This window comes from Stigmatopora nigra, chromosome 12, assembly GCF_051989575.1.
Source record: "Stigmatopora nigra isolate UIUO_SnigA chromosome 12, RoL_Snig_1.1, whole genome shotgun sequence".
In the NCBI taxonomy this organism is placed as follows: Eukaryota; Metazoa; Chordata; class Actinopteri; order Syngnathiformes; family Syngnathidae; genus Stigmatopora; species Stigmatopora nigra.
Window position 1 is genome coordinate 2948010 of NC_135519.1, and position 22933 is coordinate 2970942.

General features: G+C 39.5%; 2 protein-coding genes across 2 annotated transcripts; both read left to right on the top strand.

Annotated features, from left to right (window-relative positions):
• The first annotated feature begins 277 nt into the window (after window positions 1–277).
• On the top strand, window positions 278–11545 carry wnt8b (wingless-type MMTV integration site family, member 8b). Its single transcript, XM_077729544.1, has 6 exons — window positions 278–416; window positions 2694–2727; window positions 4243–4381; window positions 6955–7080; window positions 8146–8288; window positions 9505–11545. The coding sequence occupies exons 1-6, from the start codon at window positions 346–348 to the stop codon at window positions 10072–10074; spliced, it is 1083 nt and encodes a 360-aa protein (XP_077585670.1). The 5' UTR covers window positions 278–345; the 3' UTR covers window positions 10075–11545.
• Window positions 11546–18270: 6725 nt separating this feature from the next.
• On the top strand, window positions 18271–22732 carry hif1an (hypoxia inducible factor 1 subunit alpha inhibitor). The gene is made up of 8 exons (XM_077730222.1): window positions 18271–18732; window positions 19325–19575; window positions 19643–19791; window positions 19888–20033; window positions 20705–20811; window positions 20881–20944; window positions 21994–22104; window positions 22284–22732. The coding sequence occupies exons 1-8, from the start codon at window positions 18544–18546 to the stop codon at window positions 22350–22352; spliced, it is 1086 nt and encodes a 361-aa protein (XP_077586348.1). The 5' UTR covers window positions 18271–18543; the 3' UTR covers window positions 22353–22732.
• Window positions 22733–22933: the final 201 nt, after the last annotated feature.

Below are 22933 nucleotides of genomic sequence, written 5' to 3' on the forward strand. Positions count from 1 at the left end.
TGGTCCCATTTTGTCCAACTTTATCAAATGTTTTTTTTAAAAAATGTTAAAATTGTTCCGATGATCCTGCGGCTCTTCCCCGCCTGCGACCCCCAGGGCCCGGGGAGCCCCTTTTGATCATCTGCTCTCACCAACACCGCCATCCAGACCGACTCATGGGATTGGTCGCGAGGGGAACAAGAAAATGGGGGAGAGGTAGGGGGGGTCAATCTTGAATTAAGCAGATAATCTCTTGTTGGAGAAGAGAAGGGCTCCATTTCAGCGTCGCCCCTCCTCCTCACCCTCATCTTCTTCAGATTGCGCGAGAGGCTTGGAGCTTCAGGGTCCATCTCGCATCTCGTCAGCATGTTCATGCATTTGGAGGCTTGTTTCTATATTTTCATCCTGCTGGCGCACATGAGGTCATACTGCTGCTGGTGAGTTCCATTGCGCATCACTTCCTCACAAAAAAAGTGTATTTCAAGGGAAGGAGAGGGGGATGCTATTCCAGTTATATGATCATTCAAATTTACCAAAATAATTTGCCTCTCTATGTTATTAACATTAGGCTACAATTTTGCAATGTTTGGATAAAATAGACATTTTTGCCACTCCATTCATATTGTGTCATTATGTGCAATTGCTATGCCAAAACAATGACAAATAATCAAAATACTTTGTTTATCACATGTTAATTCATCCGGTTATTTTAGAGTAAGCAGTTGGTTGGATTATATATATATATATATATATATATATATATATATATATATATATATATATATATATATATATATATATATATATATATATATATATATATATATATACATAATTATAAATGTATACAAATAACAGAAAATATACAATTGGGGCGCTTTTTGCACGGCAGCGCGCTCGCTTCATAACATAAACAAATTTAAATGAACTTGGATTATGATGCAGACACTCAAAAATAAATTTAATCTAACCTTACACTAAACTTAATTCTAATTTAGTTTCAAAGTTTGATACATTTCTTCACTCGGGTTGGCTCTATTTACCCCGCCTCCAAACTGACTTTCACTATCGATGGGCTGTTTGCTTTTGTATTCCGAAATTGAAATTGTGACGGGGAAAAAAAACACTGAAAAAAATACAACGCTCCGTCCAGTGCTCGTAGAGATCTGTTATACATGAAAGGGATGCAGCAAAAATGACAGTGCGCTAAAATCATAAACAGGGTGCTCGTATGTCGAGGTACCACTGTATATATAAGCGAGGACTGTACTGTACTGAACGATGAGATATGAAGAGGTGAGATATGAAGTTGTTTTGAATTCATAATTTGAAGTTGTTTAGATGTGTATTTAAGTGCATTTGTTTGTATGCTATTGCTCACTTCCTCCTTACTGTACTGTACTATAATGCACGAATAGGACATGTTTTTGCATGCTTGTTATTCCTTTTAATGCATCAAATAATGAATAATTTTCTTATCATTTTTTTGTCTCTTTCTCACATCTTTCATGCAAAAGTGGAAAACTGATATTTTTAAAGGGTTTACTTGGTATTCTTTATTTCTTTTTGAGGCCCATGAAACCAATTAAAGAATTTACATATAAAGTATTGAGTGATGTAGAGCAGGGGTGTTCAATACGTAGATGGCGATCTACCAGTAGATTGCCAAGGTACTACTGGTAAATGAGCACGACAATAAGATGTTTTAGTGCGTTGATTCTCTTAGCAACGCTATTATGAATTTGGCATACTATCTGCAGTAAGCGAGTCCATGAATCAAGAGTGGGTTTTCACCCCTGCTACCTCTCACTCCCATACATGTTGATTCAATTTTGCAACAGAATCTATTGTGGGCTATAACAACATTTATAACTGCTGAGATTTGTCATGAGCCTGGAAAAAAAGGCATATCATGGGATGTTGACTCCCTGAAAAGTAGATTTTGGAGCAAAAAAAAATTGAACACCACTGGTGCACATCATACGAATACTTGTATAAGCTATGTAATATAAAATGAATATCCTAAGCCAAATTTGCAGCCTGGGCTTCTGTGACACGATAAATAGATCGTGGGAGGTTGGCTTCTTGAAAAGTAGCTCTTGGTGTAGAGAGGTTCACTCGCCTGACTTCCATGCGGGCAGGTTCGATTCCCGCTGGTGGTGGTATGATTGTGAGTGCATATGGTCTCTCTGTGTGCGATACAGCCAACTGGCGACCACTCTAGGGTGTAGTCTGCCTTTCACCCGAAGTCAGTTGCATTAGGCTCCAACAACCCCTGTAACCCTTTCTAGGATGTGAGGTATGGAAGATGAATGAATGAATAGAAAGTGCTGCTCTACTTACGAATAAAAAGTTCTGGAACCAATTAATTTCGTAAGTAGTGGTACGACTGTATTTAACACACAGAATGACAACACAATGCCAAATTATTTATTCTAAGAGGACACACTATGAATACTCATCTTTCAATTCTAATGACGTATAGGCCATTTTGACTGGCAGCATTATTCCCTGCTAATAATTAAAATGGGCAAAGAAATAAAACATTTTCCTTTAAAAATCTCAAACCCATTTGCTTTATGTCAAATTCAATGCATCAAGTTGTACAGCAGTGCCATCAGTGGGATGTTTCCCATGCTACTACGTCCATGCACTTAATGAGCGGAATGTGTTATGGACGACACTGAGTTCAATAAGCTTGTCTTCTTTTCCAGGTCAGTGAATAATTTCTTGATGACTGGACCCAAGGTAAGCCAACTTCCTTTTGATCTCTTCTTCCCCATCCCCTTTTTTCCTCAATTTCTGCATGCATGAGTATGTGTGTGTGCTACCTGTGTGGTTTTAATGCCATTTTCTTCCTCATTCTTGCCCCTCCTGCATGTGTACACTTGACCTTATCAAGAGCTGAGGTGCGCACGTGTGTGTGTGTAGGAGTGGGTGAATGTGTTAAGAGGCAAGGGTAGCTATTGCTATAGTGGGTGGTCATCATTAGCGAGACCCTGGGCCTCTATGTGTGTGTATGAGATGCTACACTCCACCTCAGTAAAAAGAGCCACTTGAAACATATTAACCATATGATCATTCACATCACCTCACAAGTAATTTATTGAATGCCATAGACGTCTAATCCATTTTGACTGGGAAGTGAATGATCACTGTCATTCTTTCAAAGTTCAAATGGACTTGACATTTATCGCCATTGATGGCAGAAAGGACTTTCAAAAATTAATTAAGAATCATAAGCATATTTGAACACACAAAAATAAAATGTCTCAACTTACTAGAACATATTAAAGTGACAGTGCATATGCCTTTAAGGGACGAGGAAGTAATGGGCAAAAACATTGCATACTGTACTTAACATATGTAGCTTACTTGTTTCATAATAAATATCAAACTATTCACAGAAAATTCAATATAAAATAAAGAGCCACAGCTGGTATGTTTATTGAGTACTATTATTTTGTAGTTTTTTGTTTATTTTATTTTTATTTTTTTTTATAAAGTATTGGTTCCTCTGATCATAGCTGTGTGCTATCAGTAACAATATAGTAGCATAGGTGAGGAAATAAACCTTGAACTCAATGCAATTTTGGCAAATTTTAGCTTTAATCTACAAAGAAATTATAGCAACAGAATTTCAAATTGGTTATCAAAAATATTCATCCTTTCATTTTCTTGGTTTCACGGGGTGCTGGAGCCTATCCCAGCTGCCAATCACAGGGCAAAAGACAGACAACTTTACTCATAGTTTTTAGTCTTTTATGTGTTGTCCTTATTTATACTTTCCTCATTTGTTATTAATCATTATAATTTATATTTCTTTTTTTGGTTTAATACATATAAATCCTTTAATTTTGAAATGTACGTATTTGATTTTTAATATTATTTATACTTTGGCCACCAGGGAGCAGAAGTATACTGTATATTGTAACTATTGTAAACATAACCACCTTAGTCTTATGAAGTATTTGTAATTCTATTAGTTGCTCTTTGCAAAGGATCAAGAATATATGCTTGCGAGTCTGTGTTTTCATTACATACATTTTTGTACTCATAACTAATTACTACAAAACTTCATAATTGTTTTACAGTTTCAACTCATTTTAACATATTTCCTTAAATTAAGAATATTTAATTAATATTATCACATTTTTACTCACATATCAGTGTTTTTTTCTGAAGTCAAAACAAAAATATTGTCCAAAAGTGTCTCTAGCATACTAAACAAGGTGTCCCTTTTTGTGATTGCTGGACATGCAGGCATACCTGATTTACTCAAGCAGTGTGGCGGCAGGCGCCCAGAGTGGCATTGAGGAGTGCAAGTACCAGTTTGCTTGGGACCGCTGGAATTGTCCCGAGAGAGCGCTCCAGCTGTCCACGCACAGTGGTCTGCGCAGTGGTGAGTACACATCCACACCCATGTCAGCGCAGTGGTAAAGTGACTAATAGACCATTGTAAAGTACAGACGCTCCCCTACTTACGAACGAGTTACGTTCCGAGCGCTTATTCATAAGTTGAATTTGTTCATAAGTTGATTCAGTGCTATATGTTGTATTATAATTTATGTTTAAGGCCTATATAAGTATATTGAAGGTTTATATAAGTGCATTTGTATGTTTAAAGCTTAAGGTTTAATATATATATATATATATATATATATATATATATATATATATATATATATATATATATATATATATATATATATATATATATATATATATATATATATATATATATATATATATATATATATATATATATATATAAATATATATATATAAAAAAATATATATATACCTAAAATCAGCATACTTACTTGATATCGTTATTAAGTATGCTGTTTTTAAGATTGTAGAATTTTATTATCATTATGATAAACACTGCTCATTTTCCACTTTTTCAACATCGGGTTGCAGGGGAAGCAATAGGGAAGCACAGACTTCCCTTCCCCAGCCACTTTGTCCAACTCTACCACGGCGTTCCCAGGTCCTAGAATATACCCCAGCCACCTCATCTGGCTCCCTACAATGAGTACGGATAAAAGGTTCTACTCCCGGACACTCTCTGGTGGAAACTAATTTCAGTCAGGTGTATCTGGGATCTTGTTCTCTTAGTCACAACCCACAGCTCGCAACCATAGATAAGGGTAGGAATGTAGATCAACGGGTAAAATCTCCTTCACCCCCCGCGGAAAGATACAGTTCTCGTCAATGCAGATGCTGCACCACTCTGCCTGTCAATCTCCATTCTTCTCTCAGTTTTGAACAATACTCCAAGATACTAGAACTGCTCCACTTGGAAATGAACCTCCTCCCTGACCAGCCATTTCACCATTTCCCTACCAAGGGAAATGGTGAAATATTCACCCGAGTGCATCCCATACCGCTGCAAATCTATCAAATTAGAATTGAATAGCCTGGCTTGATGAAGCCAATAGAATCACATCATTTGCAAAAAGCAATTCTAAGCCCACCATACCGGAAACCCTTAACGCCTCGGCTATAACTAGATATTCTGTCCATTAAAGTTATGAACAGATTCAGAGAGGTATGTTGACCAAACTCTAACACTGTTCATATAATGATCGAACGGCCTGTATCAGGGAGTCCCATCCCCCATAATCCTAGACCAACCCCCCCACTATACTCTTGGGAGATACAGTCAAACAAACACCTTTTCCGAGTCCACAAAACTTGACCACTCATGGTTTGGTGAACTCCCCATGTAGAGATGGTCCACTGTTCCATGGCCAGAAAGAAATCCACCTTGCTCCTTTTGAATCTGAAAGTCCATAGTTTGGTTTTCTTGAGTCTGGACCAAAATGCACTTAGGCCAGCCTTTTTTAGTGCGATTCCTTTTCGCATTGCATTTTATGCAAACAATAAAGGATTTAACAACAACTGCACATGTGCAAACATCTTTCAATCATTGGATAAAACGGTCAAATATGGAAAATATGGAAGTTAACGGTCACAGCTTGATGGTGCACTACTTTCCCTTTTTGACACAGCCGTGGGTGGACTAAAAGCCACAGTCACCACCAGAGCCATGTTTCACTTGACCCAGCCGGTACCTATCCGTCAAGTTCCCTGCCAACAAGGCCTGATAGGACTTCTTAAGTTTGACCATATACCTTATCGCAAGTGTCTGCCAATGGGTTCGGGTATTGGTGCCATTACAGGCAGCAACCATATATATTTTTCTTTGTAGATGGCCTTTATGAAATTATATCTTTATTTATTAAGAATAAAAATTGACAATTTTTATATTAATTGTTAATTACTATCGATAGGTTAGCGTGTCGACCTCACAGTTCTGGGGTCAAGGGTTTGATCCCAGGTTGGTCCTCTCCCCGGGCTTCTTTGTGCTTTCTCTGGGCAACCTGGTTTCCTTCCACATTCTAAAAACATGAAGGCGGGGCAGGTTGAACACACTTAATGGTCCTCGGTATGAGTGTGAGCGTGAATGGGTGTCTTCTGTCACTTTGTGCCCTGCGATTGGTTGGCCACCGATTCAGGATTCTCCGTGCCTGGTGCCCGTAGTTACCTGGGATAGGCTCCAGCAATCCAGTGCAACCCTTAAGCTTTTTAGAAAATGAATGAATAACTATAATTATTATTATTTTAATTTAAAATGTACCTATATATTCAATATTTTAACTTTAACTGTGGTCTGTGAAATCCTATGGGTTCTTTCTGTGATTCAGGGCTATATAAATGCGACTTGAAATGATAATATAATTATTGTATGCAATGTTCCCACATTATTTTACATAACTTGAATTGAAATAAACTCTTTGTCACACTAACAATGTGTTCTAAAAATTGAGTTTTAATATGTGTAAAACAAAATATTTATTTTCCATGTGTCTTTATAGAATGGATGTGATTGTGTATAGAACCAAAAAAAGCATTACAATATGGTTTTTAAAATATTTAAAATGACATTTGTAAACATCTCTGTGGCAGCCAATCGGGAGACAGCTTTCGTGCATGCCATCAGCTCTGCCGGCGTCATGTACACGCTGACTCGCAACTGCAGTATGGGGGATTTCGACAATTGTGGTTGTGACGACAGCCGCAATGGACAACGAGGTAGGAAATACATTTCCATCTCAAATAGGCAGCACTGCGATTGAGTGGTTTGTGCATAGTTCTGAGATTGATGGTTTAATCCTAAAAACATACATGGTAGGCTGGTTGAACATTCTAAATTGTCCCTAGGTATGAGTGTGAGGGTGAATGGTTGTTCGTCTCATTGTGTCCTGTGATTGGCTGGTAACCAGTTCAGGGTGCCAACATTTAGCTTGGATAGGCTCCAGCTCCTCTGTGATCTTTGTGGGGATAAGCGGTACGGAAAGTAAATGAATGAATAAAAAATAAAAAATGTCGAGTACAGTGTTCCCTCGCTACTTCGCGCTTCAGCTATCGCGGACTCAGAGCTTCGCAGATTTTTTTTTAGGAAAAAAATTAAAGATATTGAGTTAAAATTATAAATTACATCATTGTACAAGAGGTGGAAACAAAATATTCAATAAGAATTAGTAATTGCATCAAAAAAAGTTCAAAGAAATGGTCAATAACATGGTGAGAGTTCAGGAATCGCATTGATGACGTCATGGCTGTTTACAGGCGCATCTTCACCGCCCAAAAAAACAATGTTCACAACTCCCAATAACGATGTTTCTTACGTGCAAAAAAAACTGCAGAAGATCCTCCATCCGGACTACTATGATGTTTTTGCTCGGTGGTGCTTTTGTGCACGTGTTATACGTTTCTTTAAGCATTTTTGAAGGGGCACGCCTACTTCGCGGAAATGCAGCTATTGCGGGGGGTCCCGGTCCCCATTAACCGCGATAAGCGATGGAACACTGTATTTGAAAGCAAGTAATTCTTTTGAATCACTGCTTATCTGATTAAAGATGTATGATTACGGCTTTACCAAGGTCTACAGCTGTATTGCATCAAAGAAACACAACAAAATTTACAAGTACACAAAACAATCACAAATAGTCCTAGGTTTCTAGCTATGCAATATCAGAGATATGTATGCAATTTAATTTGAATTTTTATCTTCAAGACAGAAATTATTGTAATGGCTTGTGCATCGGGTGCATTCTAAATCTTCATCTTGTAGTTAATGATTCTTCTTCCTTCTAGGTGGTCATGGTTGGCTGTGGGGAGGCTGCAGTGACAACGTCGGGTTCGCCGAAGCCATCGCAAAACAGTTTGTGGATGCTCTGGAAACAGGCCAGGATGCCCGAGCGGCCATGAATCTACACAACAATGAAGCTGGCAGAAAGGTACGCGCGAACATATCAATGCTCACACTTGTTGGGTAGAGAAGAGTGACAATATTTACGAAACTAATTGTATTGTGCGTTAATGAGTCGAAGAATGATATTTTGGATCTTCCCCTACATGCCTCCACCTGTCTAAGAGAGCGTGCCACCCAAGCGCAACCCTTTCACGCGGCTATAAGTGAGGTGCCACTCGTTCCTGATCACAACAGTGTGTTCGCTGTACCAGAAGGGTCTATTTAAACAGCTCTGAATGACAATCGAGAATCGCCGCCGTGCTAGCCTAATTGGAGATCCAGGGGAGCTGGACACTGCACAGCGTTTTGTATTATCCCTCGCTTTTTAAATAAGTGTTTAGTTTTATTCTTGCAATAAGGATCCCACATTTATGTTGGTCTTTGTCCAGCTCCGGGGGTAGTCTGAGGGGACCACAGGCGTGCAGCTGAAGTGCTCTTTGTGGACGGTGCCTTTGTGACCCCCCGTCGAGCCCCGGGATCCCCACGGCACCTGGAGCATCATTGTAACAGAAAAAAATGGGCACAGAAAACTCCTTTTTTATATGCTCGCTCAATAGGACTCTCCATTGGGTCTCGTCAGTCTCGCAAAACATGATGATAATGAACAGGCTAAATAAATACTCACATTTCTTAGGGGAGGGAGGGCACAACGGGGGAGCAATGCGAAACTTTTGGATTGAGAAAAAGGGAAAGAGGACGTCCTCTTTTCAAGTGGCAGATGTTTGTGTTGGTTAAAGTCAGGAAGCGCAGGCGACAACAAAAACCTAGTCGAGGACCTGGAGACGATCATCTTAAATCTTTTATTGGGTGTTCAGGTTTTTGTTTTACCCGTGCCTGTCCTGTTGGGGACACAGTCCAATGATTTGAAAAGAGCCGTCACTTCCCTTTACATTTATTTGTGTTGCCATTCAATTCCATTGTTTTTCTGTGAAAACACCCAGCCTTAAATGGTTCTTTTGTGGTAATGTTGGATAATGGACACTGATGCTAGCACGTATAGACTCTGAAAAAGTGTCAACTTCATTAAGATAATCAAGGCCACTGTGCAAAGCAAATATCTGAAACAAGGAAGCATGATGCCAGCTAAAAATCCATAAATACAATATTTTGTTATTAAAGACAAAGAGAAAAAAATGGTAACTAAAAGTATAGTAGGTAAAGGTAATTATGGAGAAAAAAATCCTGGTTTCTCCCAACTGCAGGCGGTGAAGGGGACCATGCAGAAGACATGCAAATGCCACGGGGTCTCGGGGAGCTGTACCACACAGACCTGCTGGCTGCAGCTGCCCGAATTCAGGGAGGTGGGCAACTACCTGAAGGAGAAATACCACAGAGCACTGAAGGTGGATCTCTTACGCGGGGGCGGAAACAGCGCGGCCGGCCGGGGGGCAGTGGCTGAGACCTTCAGCTCCATCTCCCGTAAAGAGCTAGTCCATCTTGAGGACTCGCCTGACTACTGCCTGGAAAATCGTACTTTGGGGCTACCGGGCACCGAAGGCCGTGAATGCCTGAAAAAGGGCAAGAGCTTGAGCAAGTGGGAGAAGCGCAGTTGCAAGAGGCTATGCGGCGAGTGCGGCCTGGCCGTAGAGGAGCGTAAGGCTGAGTTGGTATCAAGTTGTAACTGTAAGTTCCATTGGTGCTGCGCTGTCAAGTGTGAACAATGCAGAAAGACTTTGACCAAGTTCTTCTGCGTCAAGCGAAGAGGCACCAGAGGGAGGAACGAGAGCGCCGTTGGACGACGCAAGACCCTCAAGCCTGGCAAGAAGCACTGAGCCATCCTGGAGTACATTGGGTCATACCGATTCGTAATGAGGTTAAGTCAATGAAACAAGTTGTAATTCCCTTCCCCTTCAAAAAAGTCAATCGCAAATTAATTCTGTGAAAAGTAAGGCTATGACATCTATACAATTCTGACTTCTTTTAATTTTAAATGTACTGAGATCAATGGCATTGACGAGTCTCTATTTTTGAAATAGGTTTTAAGGAAGGGTCTGATGTCTCAAAATTGTAAATTTCAATTTTTATACCAAGGTCATTGGCATTTTATGCAGCCAATATTGAGGGATGTGGCTAGATTTTTGTTTTGTTTTTTTAAAGACCATTGGAATCATCAATTTAAAATGCGTGAACTTCACTGTTGGTTTTAACTACCACAGAGAACACCATGATACATTTACCGTACATCCCCGCAGGGGTTGCTGGAACGTATCTCAGCTGACTCGGATCAAAAGACAACCCTAGACTGGATGCCAGTCAGCCGTTGGGGGCATATAGAGACAGACAACCATTCGCAATCACAATCAAACCGCCACCGAGCGGGGATCGATCCAACGTTTGCCGGCACAGAACTCAGGCGAGTGAACCACTACACGCTCAAGCGGCCTTATCATGACACAAATCACATAATTTCTTTATTTCACTACAGCTCGCAGATCACACATTTTCGCTTACTCTCACCAGCTATATTGACAAATAGAGTTGGAGCCTTTTACTACACTAATGATACACCAAAATCATTGGGTGTTGATTTTTGCCATGTGTTATACATGAGACCATAACATTTTTTTTCCCAAAGTTCACCATTAAATACATTTGCTGTAATTCCATTATCTGTAATTATTGTTTTAGCTCATCTATACAATGAAAATGTAAGAAGTACCACGTAAAGCAACCAAAAATGCCTTCCAAGTGATTTTGCGTCTTATAGATGAAAGACGTTTCTTTCTAATTTCTAAAGAACAAAAATGGTATAATCACAATTTCAATTTCCTGTGAATGAAGTGTATATTTTCTTTTATTTTGCATATTTGGTGGACATATGATCATAAAACCCAATATTGCGGGGCTATCAAAAGATCTGTTCAAATGATCTGAAAGTAAATGAGTTCATGAGCATCTAAGTTCATTATTTTTAACTCAATTTCTTGCCATTTACTATAATAGACACCCATTTTACCAGTCAAAATGGATTGGATGTCTATCGTGGTCATTAACAGCCAATGAGTTAAGAACAAAGGACCATAAAGTTTCATTATCCACATGTTTTTTTTATTTTTTTATTTGGCAATCCATTGGAATTCCACTCTAACTTTCAATCGCTGCCCTTTCTATGTATTTAAATGTATATAAGATGAAGCACTTTGTACTGTACATTGTTAATTTATTGCACTGCCTTAGTTGTGTTATTAGTCTTGTTTGTTTTCTATTCTTCTGTTATGTAAAGAATAAAAAAACCCTACTGTGTATCATCTCGTGATTGTTGTTTTGAAGTAAACATAGCTCTACTTCTCGCATTGTTCACACAAGGGGGTTAGGGTCCTCAAGGTGGGGCCCAAGAAGGGGGGCCGGTTAAGAAAACCCTTCAACTCTGCTCCATCGTGCCTTTCTCAATTTCACCCCCACAACAAATCCCTCCCGTCCCCTCCCTCATCTTGGTAATCCTCAAAAGAACGCCCGAGTTTCTTTACTGTTTAATACTAGTTTAATTAACTTTGTCCAGACAGAGTAGTACAACCCGGAGGGGAGGTGGTATGGGGATTTTCGGTGGACGGCATGAAGGCAAGTTGCCCATATAAAAGTCATCCCGCCTCTAATTTTGTATGCTAATCTTCTTTTTCACACTGTGCCTCCTCAGCACAGCGATCGAGGAGAAGAAAATGTTGGGAAAACTTGCTTGAGGCTTCCTGCTGCTACTTTATCCCAACCGGCCCACCTATTTGGCTCCTTTCACTCCTCTAGGGCCTGCCTTTGCTCGATTTAACAATGCGCGCAGAGCTAATCAGCTCTCTCGGAAATGCGTCGCAGTCCAGGAAGATAATCCCCCTTCTTGGGCTGCTCTCAATGGCCTGTCGCCTCCGAAAGGAGTTTGGGAAAAGGCTTTACACAGATTCACACTGTTCCCTCAAAAGAAGTTAGTTCAAGTATTGTGCCCCGACAAGTGGCTTTTATAAACACATGCTCGCCGAGATGGGTGATCAAGCACTGGGCGCTAGCGGGGGCCAACGCGCGGCAGCCGAGGGCCGAAGCCCTTCTGACCAGAAAGAGGAGATTAGGGGTCCCATTGAGGAAGAAGGGGGGAGTAGAGCATTCATTTCTGCACTTTCCTCCTTTGGCTCAATATCGTGTCAAGGAAACACCTTGTTGACATCTTATTTAGTAAATCACGATAATCAAAAGGCGCTGACCCCCCGGAAAGATCGCTCACATGAAAAGCATTCCAGACATATTGCCCTGTGAGCTTTGGACAGACTTTTTTCGCCACTGAAACTAAATGCTAAAGGTAACAAAAGAATGCCATTCAAAAAACAAAAACAGGGTTCTCTAGTAATGCAAATTGTTGGATTATTGTGAGATTGTGGGAGCATGTTGTCATATTTTGTTAGGATTTTGTGGTTTGGGTGTTTGTTGTTGTGTGTCTGTCCATGTTTTTCCCATTAGTTTCACTTGCTGTGTCTTTCCTGCTCGTCTTCTTTCGTCTGACACAGGTGTTTCTCATTGAGCTTATCAACACCATATCTCTGTCTACCCGTGCCACTTTACAAAATCTTCTATAATAAAGCTCCTTCTCACTGCAAGATTTTGCACAGAAAAATCCAACACATCAACAAGAGCTGGCTCTAGAGGTGACTGTGTAGTTCCCTTCAAAAAGAATACACTCAGCTTTTCTGTCCGTGCCTCACACACCTGGAACTCATTACCAATTACCATACATGAACTCCGGTTTCTGAACCTCAATCATCTTAAAGTCTGACAGTTAGATGAACAAAATTGCGATCACAATGCTGTCTAAAACTGTGCTAATTGTGTGTCTTTGTGTGTGTGTTTGTGTGTATGTGTCATCGTTTATCTTCAACCTACACAAAGGACTAAAGATGGAAATTAGCCCTCAGCTACATTAATATGTGCTGTCCCTTATTAAATAAATCAAACTCCAACTCAAATTTGTCTGCAATAAAGTATAAGCTTGGCCTTGCTATCAAAGAACATTTTGCTGACCCTTGTAATGCGCACATCTTTATTACCAAAAGCAGTTCTAAGGTTTAGGGTTTGATTCCAGGTTAGTTCTCACTGTGTGGAGTTTGTATGTTTCCTCTGGTCTTGTGTGGGTTTTCTGTGGGTACTCCGGTTTCCTCCCACTAGCCAAAACCATGCATAGTAGGCTGGTTGAAGACTCTAAATTGCCCCTTAGTTACAAGTGTTATGTGAAGGATTGTCTGTCTCCTTGTGCCTTGCGATTGGCTTGCCACCGAATCAGAGTATCCCGCGCTTTGTGCCCATAATTAGCTGGGATAGGCAAAACAAGCAAGTCTGAAGTTTCCCTGTTGTTTCAGAGCATCGTTCCTACCCTCAGTCTCTCAATTGGCGGCTGCCGCAGCCCGCATGGTTGCCGTTTCAGGACGTCTGTCAGCAAATTATCCTAATACAGTAATTCCTTAAATACGATCTTAATGTGATCTGACACCAAGCTCGTATGTCAATTTACTCATATCTCAAATTATTTTTCCCATTTAAAATAGCCAAATACAAATTATTCCGTTCCCACCCTCTGAAAAACACCTAAAAATATTTTTATTGTTCTAATTCACCACCTATGCTCCCAAAGTAACAAATACCTATCTAGTAGTTATGATCTGCAATAAAATGTGAGATTATCATGTATGGAGTTCTTAACTTCAAGACAGACAGTGGTGAAGGAGTGAGACTTGACTTGACACCTTCAGTTCGTTACACTTTGGTGACAAGACGTAATATAACATAAACTTTACATTTAACTTAAATGAAGTTATCTCATGAAACACCCATGAATGAAGGAATATTTTATTGTAGGCGTTGCAGTCGTTTACAGGGCTGGTGGAATCTTAGTAACATAAAGTTGAATACAATAGTTTTCACCCAGAAATTCTTAATCCAGACATGACCGAGACTTTTGGGAGTCAAGATTCAGATATGGACATGTTAATGTGATAGGTCATGAGAGTTAAGACACTAGTACCTAGCACTAGGTTAAAAAAATCCACACTTCAACTAAGTGAGTACAAGTAGTTTTTTCAAACATCTTGCTTTGCGTGTGAAAGGCTACTTAAAGTCATGCGTTTCCTTCTTTCCGTCGTACATCACTCCCCAGCCACCTCGCGTTCATGCACGTTGGCAAATTGGACGCGGCAGGGTCGACCCACAAACATGGAAGTTTGGACCCCTCGGTCGGAGGTCACGTTGCCTGCTGGGTGGGGGCAAATGCTTGTGTCTGAATCACGATTGACATGAGGTACCGCTTCAGTTTTTTTGTTTCGTTTTTAACCAGAGTTCGACTTTGGCCCTATAAAAGAGGAATGAAAGGAAATGGAACCATTTCGTATGCTAGTATCTCAAACCAGCTAAGAATTTTCTTCGTATCTCAAATTTCTCGTAAGTTGGGTACTGCAACCACGTTGTTCCAATTTAGAATGTTCAACCAGCCTACCTGCATGTTTTTGGGATGTGGGAGGAAATCAGAGTACCCAGAGAAGTCTGCGCGGAACATGCAAACGACCTGGCATCCAACCCCCGACCCCAGAACTGTGAGGCCGACGTGCTAACCACTCACCTTGTACAAGCAAATTTGTATAAGAATCAGTTAGAAAAATCTCATGCAACAGAAAATAAAAATGAATTTGTTGGAGGTTAATTGATGTCGATTAGTAGAATAATCATGTCTGCCATACAGAGAATGAGTCAAGATGTGGGAGGAAATTATGTTTTATGTTCTGCAGTCAGCATATGGACTTTAAGCATTTTGTCAAAGGTTTTGTTTATTTTCATATTCGTGAAATTAAATCTTGATTTTATTCCAGGCCAAAGTTTCAACACGTTCTATAATCCAAGCTTCGGTTCATTCAGAAAGTTCTCATCAATTTCTCGACTTTTCATCCAAAATCAACAAAGATTCTTTTAGGTAGCAAGCAAATGGGGAAAAATCCTTCTAATGCTTGAGAGAATCCTTGACTAATAGGATTTAAGGCTTAAAGTTTCTGAACCTACATCACCTAGAGGGCCGAGGGTCAATATGAATGTGAGAGAAATCCAACATAGATGACTTGAAGAAGGCCGGATGTGCTGCCATGTGACCCAAAAATCAGCAAAATCCGCGTTACAAATTCCTCAAAATGAGCGCACTCGTTTTCCATGGAGTTGAAATGATAAAAAGAGCAATAGACAGACAGAAGACAATAGTTTTGCATCATCAATCAGGATTGAGATACAAACTTCTATAAGGGGGGTGATGGGAGCTCACCAGGGTGGTCAATCTCCCTGCTCATCCACACAAGAATGGGGAAGCAGAAGAGCATCAGAAGGATCAAGCCCAGCTCATCCCACTGATGTGCACAGGAAACACAAGAGCATGGGAACCCACCAGGGTGTCGGCGCTGCCAGATGAGGTCCCCTGCCGAGCTGAGGTGAATACCCATCAAGTCAGAAGGAAACAAACAAGGCACTTCTCTTTCAGGAATGTCTTCATTTGTGGCGCTTTGGGGATGTTTGGGAAATTAGGAGAAAAAGTAAAACAGCTCCAAAAAAAAAGAAGGAAAAAAAATCGGTGACAGTGACGTAATGCATATCAAAAGTAAAGCCTTTTTTAATGCACTTGAGGAGATTTTCCAGGTATCTGCTTTTTACTTGAGTTGCCACTTTTGATTTTGCTTTGACAGCAAAATGAGTTGGAAGTCACATCGATGGAAAGAATATAGGCAATAATTTTTTCAAAGTCAAAAATTTCGGAATGGTTAGTTCCATTGGCATGTCTTTTAATGCTTTAAAATTCCATTATCAGAGAAAAAATAGGAAATTATTTAGAAATAGCATTTTGTATTTTGCACTTGACCAAGAAATCGGAAAGAAATCCCAAAACAATCACTATTTTTGCACTGCTTTCGTAAATATCCCAATTGCTTTTTTTGCAAACTCTGCCCCAAATACAACCATTGACCAATTATACGTCCTAGCAATCGTTGCTAAGGAATAGCTTGTCAACTTTTACCATTCTACCATTGTGGCAATGTGGTTAATTTCTGTGGTTACTGCAAGCGTTACTCACCAGCCAACTATCATACAAGGAAAGGATCAACGAACAGCAAATGTATAAAATTGTGAAGTTGTGTGTCTACGGCATATGTAAATTAGACACAAGGTAGCCCAACTGTTTATCTGTCTATCAAATAAATGATTGTTATTTGAATCCAAATTTCACAATGTGAATAAAAATGTGAACTTTTTTTACAGCTTCAACCAACATAGATAGGGTTTTAATATTATCACCATGCAACAATTTATCCAGAGATGTATAACGCTAAAGCCATTTTTTTATACTGTAGTGCAGTGGTCATATGTGCATTCACTGAACCCTACTTTAGTTTAAAATAAAATATGAGTTTTTTTCAAAATTCAAGAAATATCAATTTCTTGCAACACTGGCCAAGCAATGTCATGTGATCATCTGCAGCCATTGATAGTCAAGCGGGCATGCTGTTGTGAATAGACATGATGAGTCATTGTATCTTGACCTCGGTGGGAATTGCTCCACCGAACCCCTGAGACCGACTCACCGAACCTTTTGGGTCCGATCGAATCCAGGTTAAGAGTCTGACTGAGGGTGTCAGATTGTGATTGACAGACAGAATGGTGACGGTGATTTGCCATCAATACATCTGTCAATATGAACTGTAGTGCAGTTGATGTCAATAACTTAAAATTGTCTACATCCTGGCAATTTAAGAAAAATATTGTTACTTTAATCAAAACAAGAACTCGGAAATGGTCAGCCTTTATTTTGGTAAGCAACAATTAACAATTAACCAAATTTTGAGAATTAAATATATTTTATTGTTAGAGCATCAATTGCGTTATGTTGACTGTTAATTTGAAACATCTTGTTACCAAATAAAACGATAAAACAATGTAATTTCTAGGTGTTGATGATTTATTCCCTAAACTTTGAACATTAAAAAAGACACATTCCTTAAATACTATATGTACTGCCAAAATAAAATGCCAACAAGTTGACACTTCAAGGCAACAGCACCCCTTAGCGTTGAAAAACAATACAACAATAGCACTTTCCCTGCAAAGTGAAAAAACGAACACATTGGTAAACTCAGATTTTATCATCTTTGACCATTGTGACCTTATGTATCGAATATGAATTAAGAAAAATCTAAATCATATTTTTTTTTTCTGTGACACCGACATTTTACAAAATAAGAATTTTCTGCCAAATGCTTAGTGGTTTGACAAATAGAAGATTTAGAAAACTCAAACACACCAGTATGAGACATGTCACTAACAGGTGCATTTTTTACTACCCATTAATGATCTAGTCATGACATTGAATTATTAATATCTATACATAAAGCATCTTAATAAATGACACTAGAATTTACAAAAATCTGACTTACCTTATTTTTCACGCTCTTGAGGTAGTTTGGTTTCATTAAATGTCCGTATTTTTTCATTGGAAAACTCGCTCACAACTTTACCTTTGCTGCATGTTTTGCAGAACAGATCTTTTACACTCGCATAAAGAAAAGATGACCTTTCAACGCTTGCTCTTCTATTTGCACATACATACATTTCAACTTAAAAAGACGCAGTTCTTTTTAACGCTGGTTTGGGGAGTCGCGGGCATTAATGTTAGCTAAGTTAGCTTTAGCGTCGTGCACATGTGCGGTCAGTGCAGTGATTGGTTGCAAAAGCGTGATTGCATGCAGCCAATGATTGGCTGGACACCTGCCAATTATACAGTAAAATGAAACAGAATTTTTTTTATATATAAGTATCTAACATATTTGCAGGGCGTTCACTGGATGGATAGGTTTTCTAGTAACTGAATTTAAATAGGGAGGAATAAAAGAGTGCAGTTAGATCGCCACTCCACTAAGTGTCGCTCTTTCTTCTTTCCTGGAACCTCCGCTGCACAGTTCACCATTCATCTCGTTGGTTTTCCGGATGTCAACACAATGTGTAAACACCACCCATTCAGTCCAGTGCTGAACATAAAACCATAGACAAGTTTTCATTTTTGCAAACTAATTTTTATTATTTGAGGAATTATCAATTGACCAACCCTGCTGTTGGAGTTAAACTTCCCGTTGGAGCGATCGGTGGATAAAAGTCGCTCATTTATTGGCGAGGACGGCGTACGTGACGAGTGGTAAACTGCTGAATCCCCACAGACAGGCAGGCAGGTCCCACAAAAAGAGCGTCGCACCATGGCAGCGGCGACTGTCGTGGAAGCAGAGAAGCCGTCGGCGAGCGAAGGCGCCTCGGCGGCCAGTTTTACTGGCATCCGCGAGCGGGTTTGGGACGAATCTCAGATGCGGAGGTATACGTTCTCCACTAAAGCAATCCCCCGGCTGTCGCACGGCGACCCCGCTGCGGAATTACTCATCAACAATGAGGTGAGTACGTTTTTATTTATTTTTTTATTTGAATTTTAAAATACTTACAAATGTTTTATTCCTAATTATTATGGATTATTTATAATTAATATTTAATTATTATATTATTATTTTTAAAAAATACCCCCATTTATTGTATTTCACTACTTTGCAATTCTGAAGCGAAAAGCCCCAATTCTTTGTGATGTAAAGTCTTATCTCATCTCATTTTCTGAACCGCTTTATCCTCACTAGAGTCGCGGGGGGTGCTGGAGCCTATCCCAGCTGACTTCTGGCCAGAGACTGGGGACATCTTGAATTGGTGGCCAGCCAATAGCAGGGCCCAATGAGACAAACAACCATTCACACTAACACTCCTTGCTAGGGGCAATTTAGAGTGTCCAATCAGCCTACCATGCATGTCTTTTAGAATGTGGGAGGAAACGTCAAGAAAATATCCTTAATGTTAAATGTTAATTAATGTTAAGTTCGTAGTGAAACCGTGCAATTCTATTTCTGTAATAAATGTATGTATTGGTGTAAAAATGGGTTATTTTATTTTCAAGCCTTCTCTCACCCAGCCTTGTTTTAATCCTACCGTATGTATCCGCAGGAGCCAGTAGTTTTAACGGACACCAACCTAGTGTATCCTGCCCTCAAATGGGACGTGGCATACCTCCAGGAGAATATCGGCAATGGGGACTTTTCTGTCTATGTAGCAGAAAACCACAAGTTCCTCTATTACGATGAGAAAAAGATGGCCAACGTGGATAATTTCGCCCCCAAATCACATAGGCTGGAGATGAAATTCTTCGAGTTTGTGGAGAGGATGCAACAAGTGCAACAAATGGGAGGAGAGGAGAGGTAAAACCGAAGATTATCTCAATTTAATTTAGCAGGAACAATCGCATCATGACAAGCTCTTTTCTAGGGTGTACCTGCAGCAGACGCTAAACGACACAGTCGGAAAGAAAATAGTGATGGACTTCCTTGGTTTTAATTGGAACTGGATCAACAAGCAGCAGGCTAAGAGAAACTGGGGCCAGCTGACATCCAACCTCCTGCTTATAGGCATGGAGGGTACGCAGGTTCCACTCCTCATAAATGGCATTTCTCCCCAAGGCCACTTTTTTTGTGATCACGTAATATGACTTAAGTTACCTTCTCCACACTCAGGCAACGTAACGCCAGCGCATTACGATGAGCAGCAGAACTTCTTTGCCCAAATCAAAGGCCATAAGAGGTGTATTCTCTTCCCCCCGGACCAGTTTGAGTCTCTTTATCCTTATCCTGTGCACCACCCGTGTGACAGACAGAGTCAAGTAAGTTATAATATTGAGAGATACACATTGCATTCATATACTGGCGTTATTTGTTGAGTATGACTGCCAAGAACTGTCAATTGCATACAATAGTACACATTACTATGAGCCACGCTACTGAAATTATTCAAGATTTAAGGAAAAACCCACATAAGCTACTAACTCTAAGTCAATGATTTCAATATAATACTGTATTTTCTCACATTGATATCAAAATACATTTTGGTAAGCGTTTTAACTGTTTATATTTTCTCTATTTGGAAATAAGTGAGTGTCTATCAAGTGTAATTTGTGCGCATATAAGCCAACTCAATTCACTCATCAATTTTTTTTTAGCATATCTGTGAGAAAATTTGGTACATTTGTATGGAAAGATATAAGATTGAAGTGTCCTCATTCATATGAATCTGTCAGGGCAGCCAAACAGTGCTAAGAAGTGTGGTCTGTTTACAGCCAATCTGAAACCACAGTCACTTCACTTTAGAAAGCAGGTCGTTGCTATTATTAGTAAGAGAAAAATTAAATCCTGCTCTGGGTTTACGGCTAGTAGCTCTATAGCAGGTTGTTTGAGTGATTAAAATGTACAAATGTCCCAAAACTGTTAATGAATGTCTTTTGAGTTATTACTTGTGTTTTAATTTAGTGTTAAACATTATTGTTTGTCTTTCTAGGTTGATTTTGACAACCCGGACTATAAGAGGTTCCCCAATTTTAAAAATGTTGTGGGTTATGAGACAGTTGTGGGCCCAGGAGATGTGCTCTACATACCTATGTATTGGTAAGTTGTAGACTTTGCAATTCTAAATAGAAAGTACGTGCTTATCAAATTTTCCTTCATTTCCCATAGGTGGCATCACATCGAATCACTTCTGAGTGGGGGAGTTACAATTACGGTCAACTTCTGGTACAAAGTATGCATTGTAAACAATTTAAAAGTAAAACACCGCCTTAAGATATGAGTTTTAATTTGTCTCAAAGCAGTTGTATCTCAAATCAACATTACAGGTTGATATGCCAAAAAACAACAAAACATTTTGCGATTGATTGTAAAGGAGAAATTAGTTCTACCTAATCTTCTTTTCATAAAAGCATACATTACGGTAGAAAACAAAAAAAACTGCTAATTAGAATATGCCAAATTTTGAATAAATGCTGATAAAGCCTTACTATTTTCACAGATTGGTTCACCATATAGTTAAAGATAAACCTTCGTGGTAGGCCATAATAATGTTAATCGTTTATCATATGAAATTGAAGATATAAATACTGTAACATGATCTAAGTTAACAACCAAGACATATTGAACATTAGCACAAAATATTGTCTGATGTTTTATACATATAAACAACTCTGCTAACTTATATCTATAGGCATCCTGTACAGCAGGGGTCGGGAATCTTTTTGTCGAAGAGAGCCATAAACAATTCAGATTTTCAAACTTTATTCGTTGAGAGCCATACTCAAAATTTAAAAGTAAAAATACATGAAAATGTGAGCATTTATTATTCATTTCACCACTTTAAAAGTAAAAAAAGTCTGAATTATTTTGAGAACATTATTTCACTGTTGCTAATCAATGAGTGTCAATGAGAGTATGCATGCAGAAGAGTCTAATGAAGAAAAAATATGATTTTAAAAAAGCGCTAGAGATAGTTTCGGCGCCACAGTGCCGGCGTGACGCTCCCATTGGTGCGTCCGGGACTTAGGTCTCTCATCAGCAGTTCCCATATTTTACCACACACGTTCGCAGAGAGCCATATACACCCATAAAAAAGCCACATATGGCTCCCGAGCCATAGGTTCCCTACCCTTGCTGTACACCGTCGCAAACAAAAATAAATAGCAGTTGAAACTCATTAGCTGCCATTGATGGCAATTGACTTCTGGACTCTGAGGGCTCGCACTTTCTAGTTCAAATGAATGTAACTTTTGTGAATGTCGTACAATGTGTGTTTCAAAGGGGGCACCCACACCCAAGAGAATAGAATACCCACTGCGAGCTCACCAGAAGGTGGCCATCATGCGGAACATCGAAAAGATGCTGGGAGAGGCACTTGGTGACGCCCGACAAGTAAATGCCTCCTTTCCTCTTTTTAGGTCACCCGTTTCTTGAAAATCCCCATTGCATGTTCAACCTTGCCTTCAACCTACTTTCTGCTTATATTTAGGACTCACCCTTATCAAACTTTTTTTTTTTTTAAACTTTCCACGTGTCCTAGTAACATGTCAATGTCATATTTCTTTCCCCAGGTAGGACCATTGCTCCGAACTATGATCACAGGACGTTACGAAGACCCCAACGAAGAGGTGGATCTTTGAAACATCCTTGTTTGACTTTTGGACTATGTCGCTGCATGGCAATAAGCGCCTACTTTGAAACCACCGTGCTTCTCTGAGTGCCATCGTTTTGACCAACTCGTGGGAGTTGACTGTACTTGAAGAGGTTTTTTTTTTTTCAGGGGGTGTTTGTGTTTTGTTTTGTCTCGGTTAGTTATTTATGTCAGAGTTTGCAACATTTGTAATTTAATGGAATAAATAGGTGAATAAGATATGCAATGCAGCTTTTGGAAGAGTTAACCACTTGGAAAGAGTTCAATTCTTGTACCCCATATTTTCCATCCGCATTCGTTAATCTTGAATAAGGTTCATTAGAGCGGGATGCAAGTCAACTGAAGTAAACAAATGATGCCGACAACATATGAATGCAAATACTTATTTACCGGACATGTTGGACAAATCATGTGTTTGTTTTGATTAACATTAACAATATTTATCATCTATGTTTGGAACCAACAATTTGTTTCCAATGGTGTGTGTGTCCACAGCAAGGCTCACATACCCCGGGTAAATCCAGAAACCCTTGTGTTGTTTTCGTTAGTGTAACCAACTAAACTGCATGC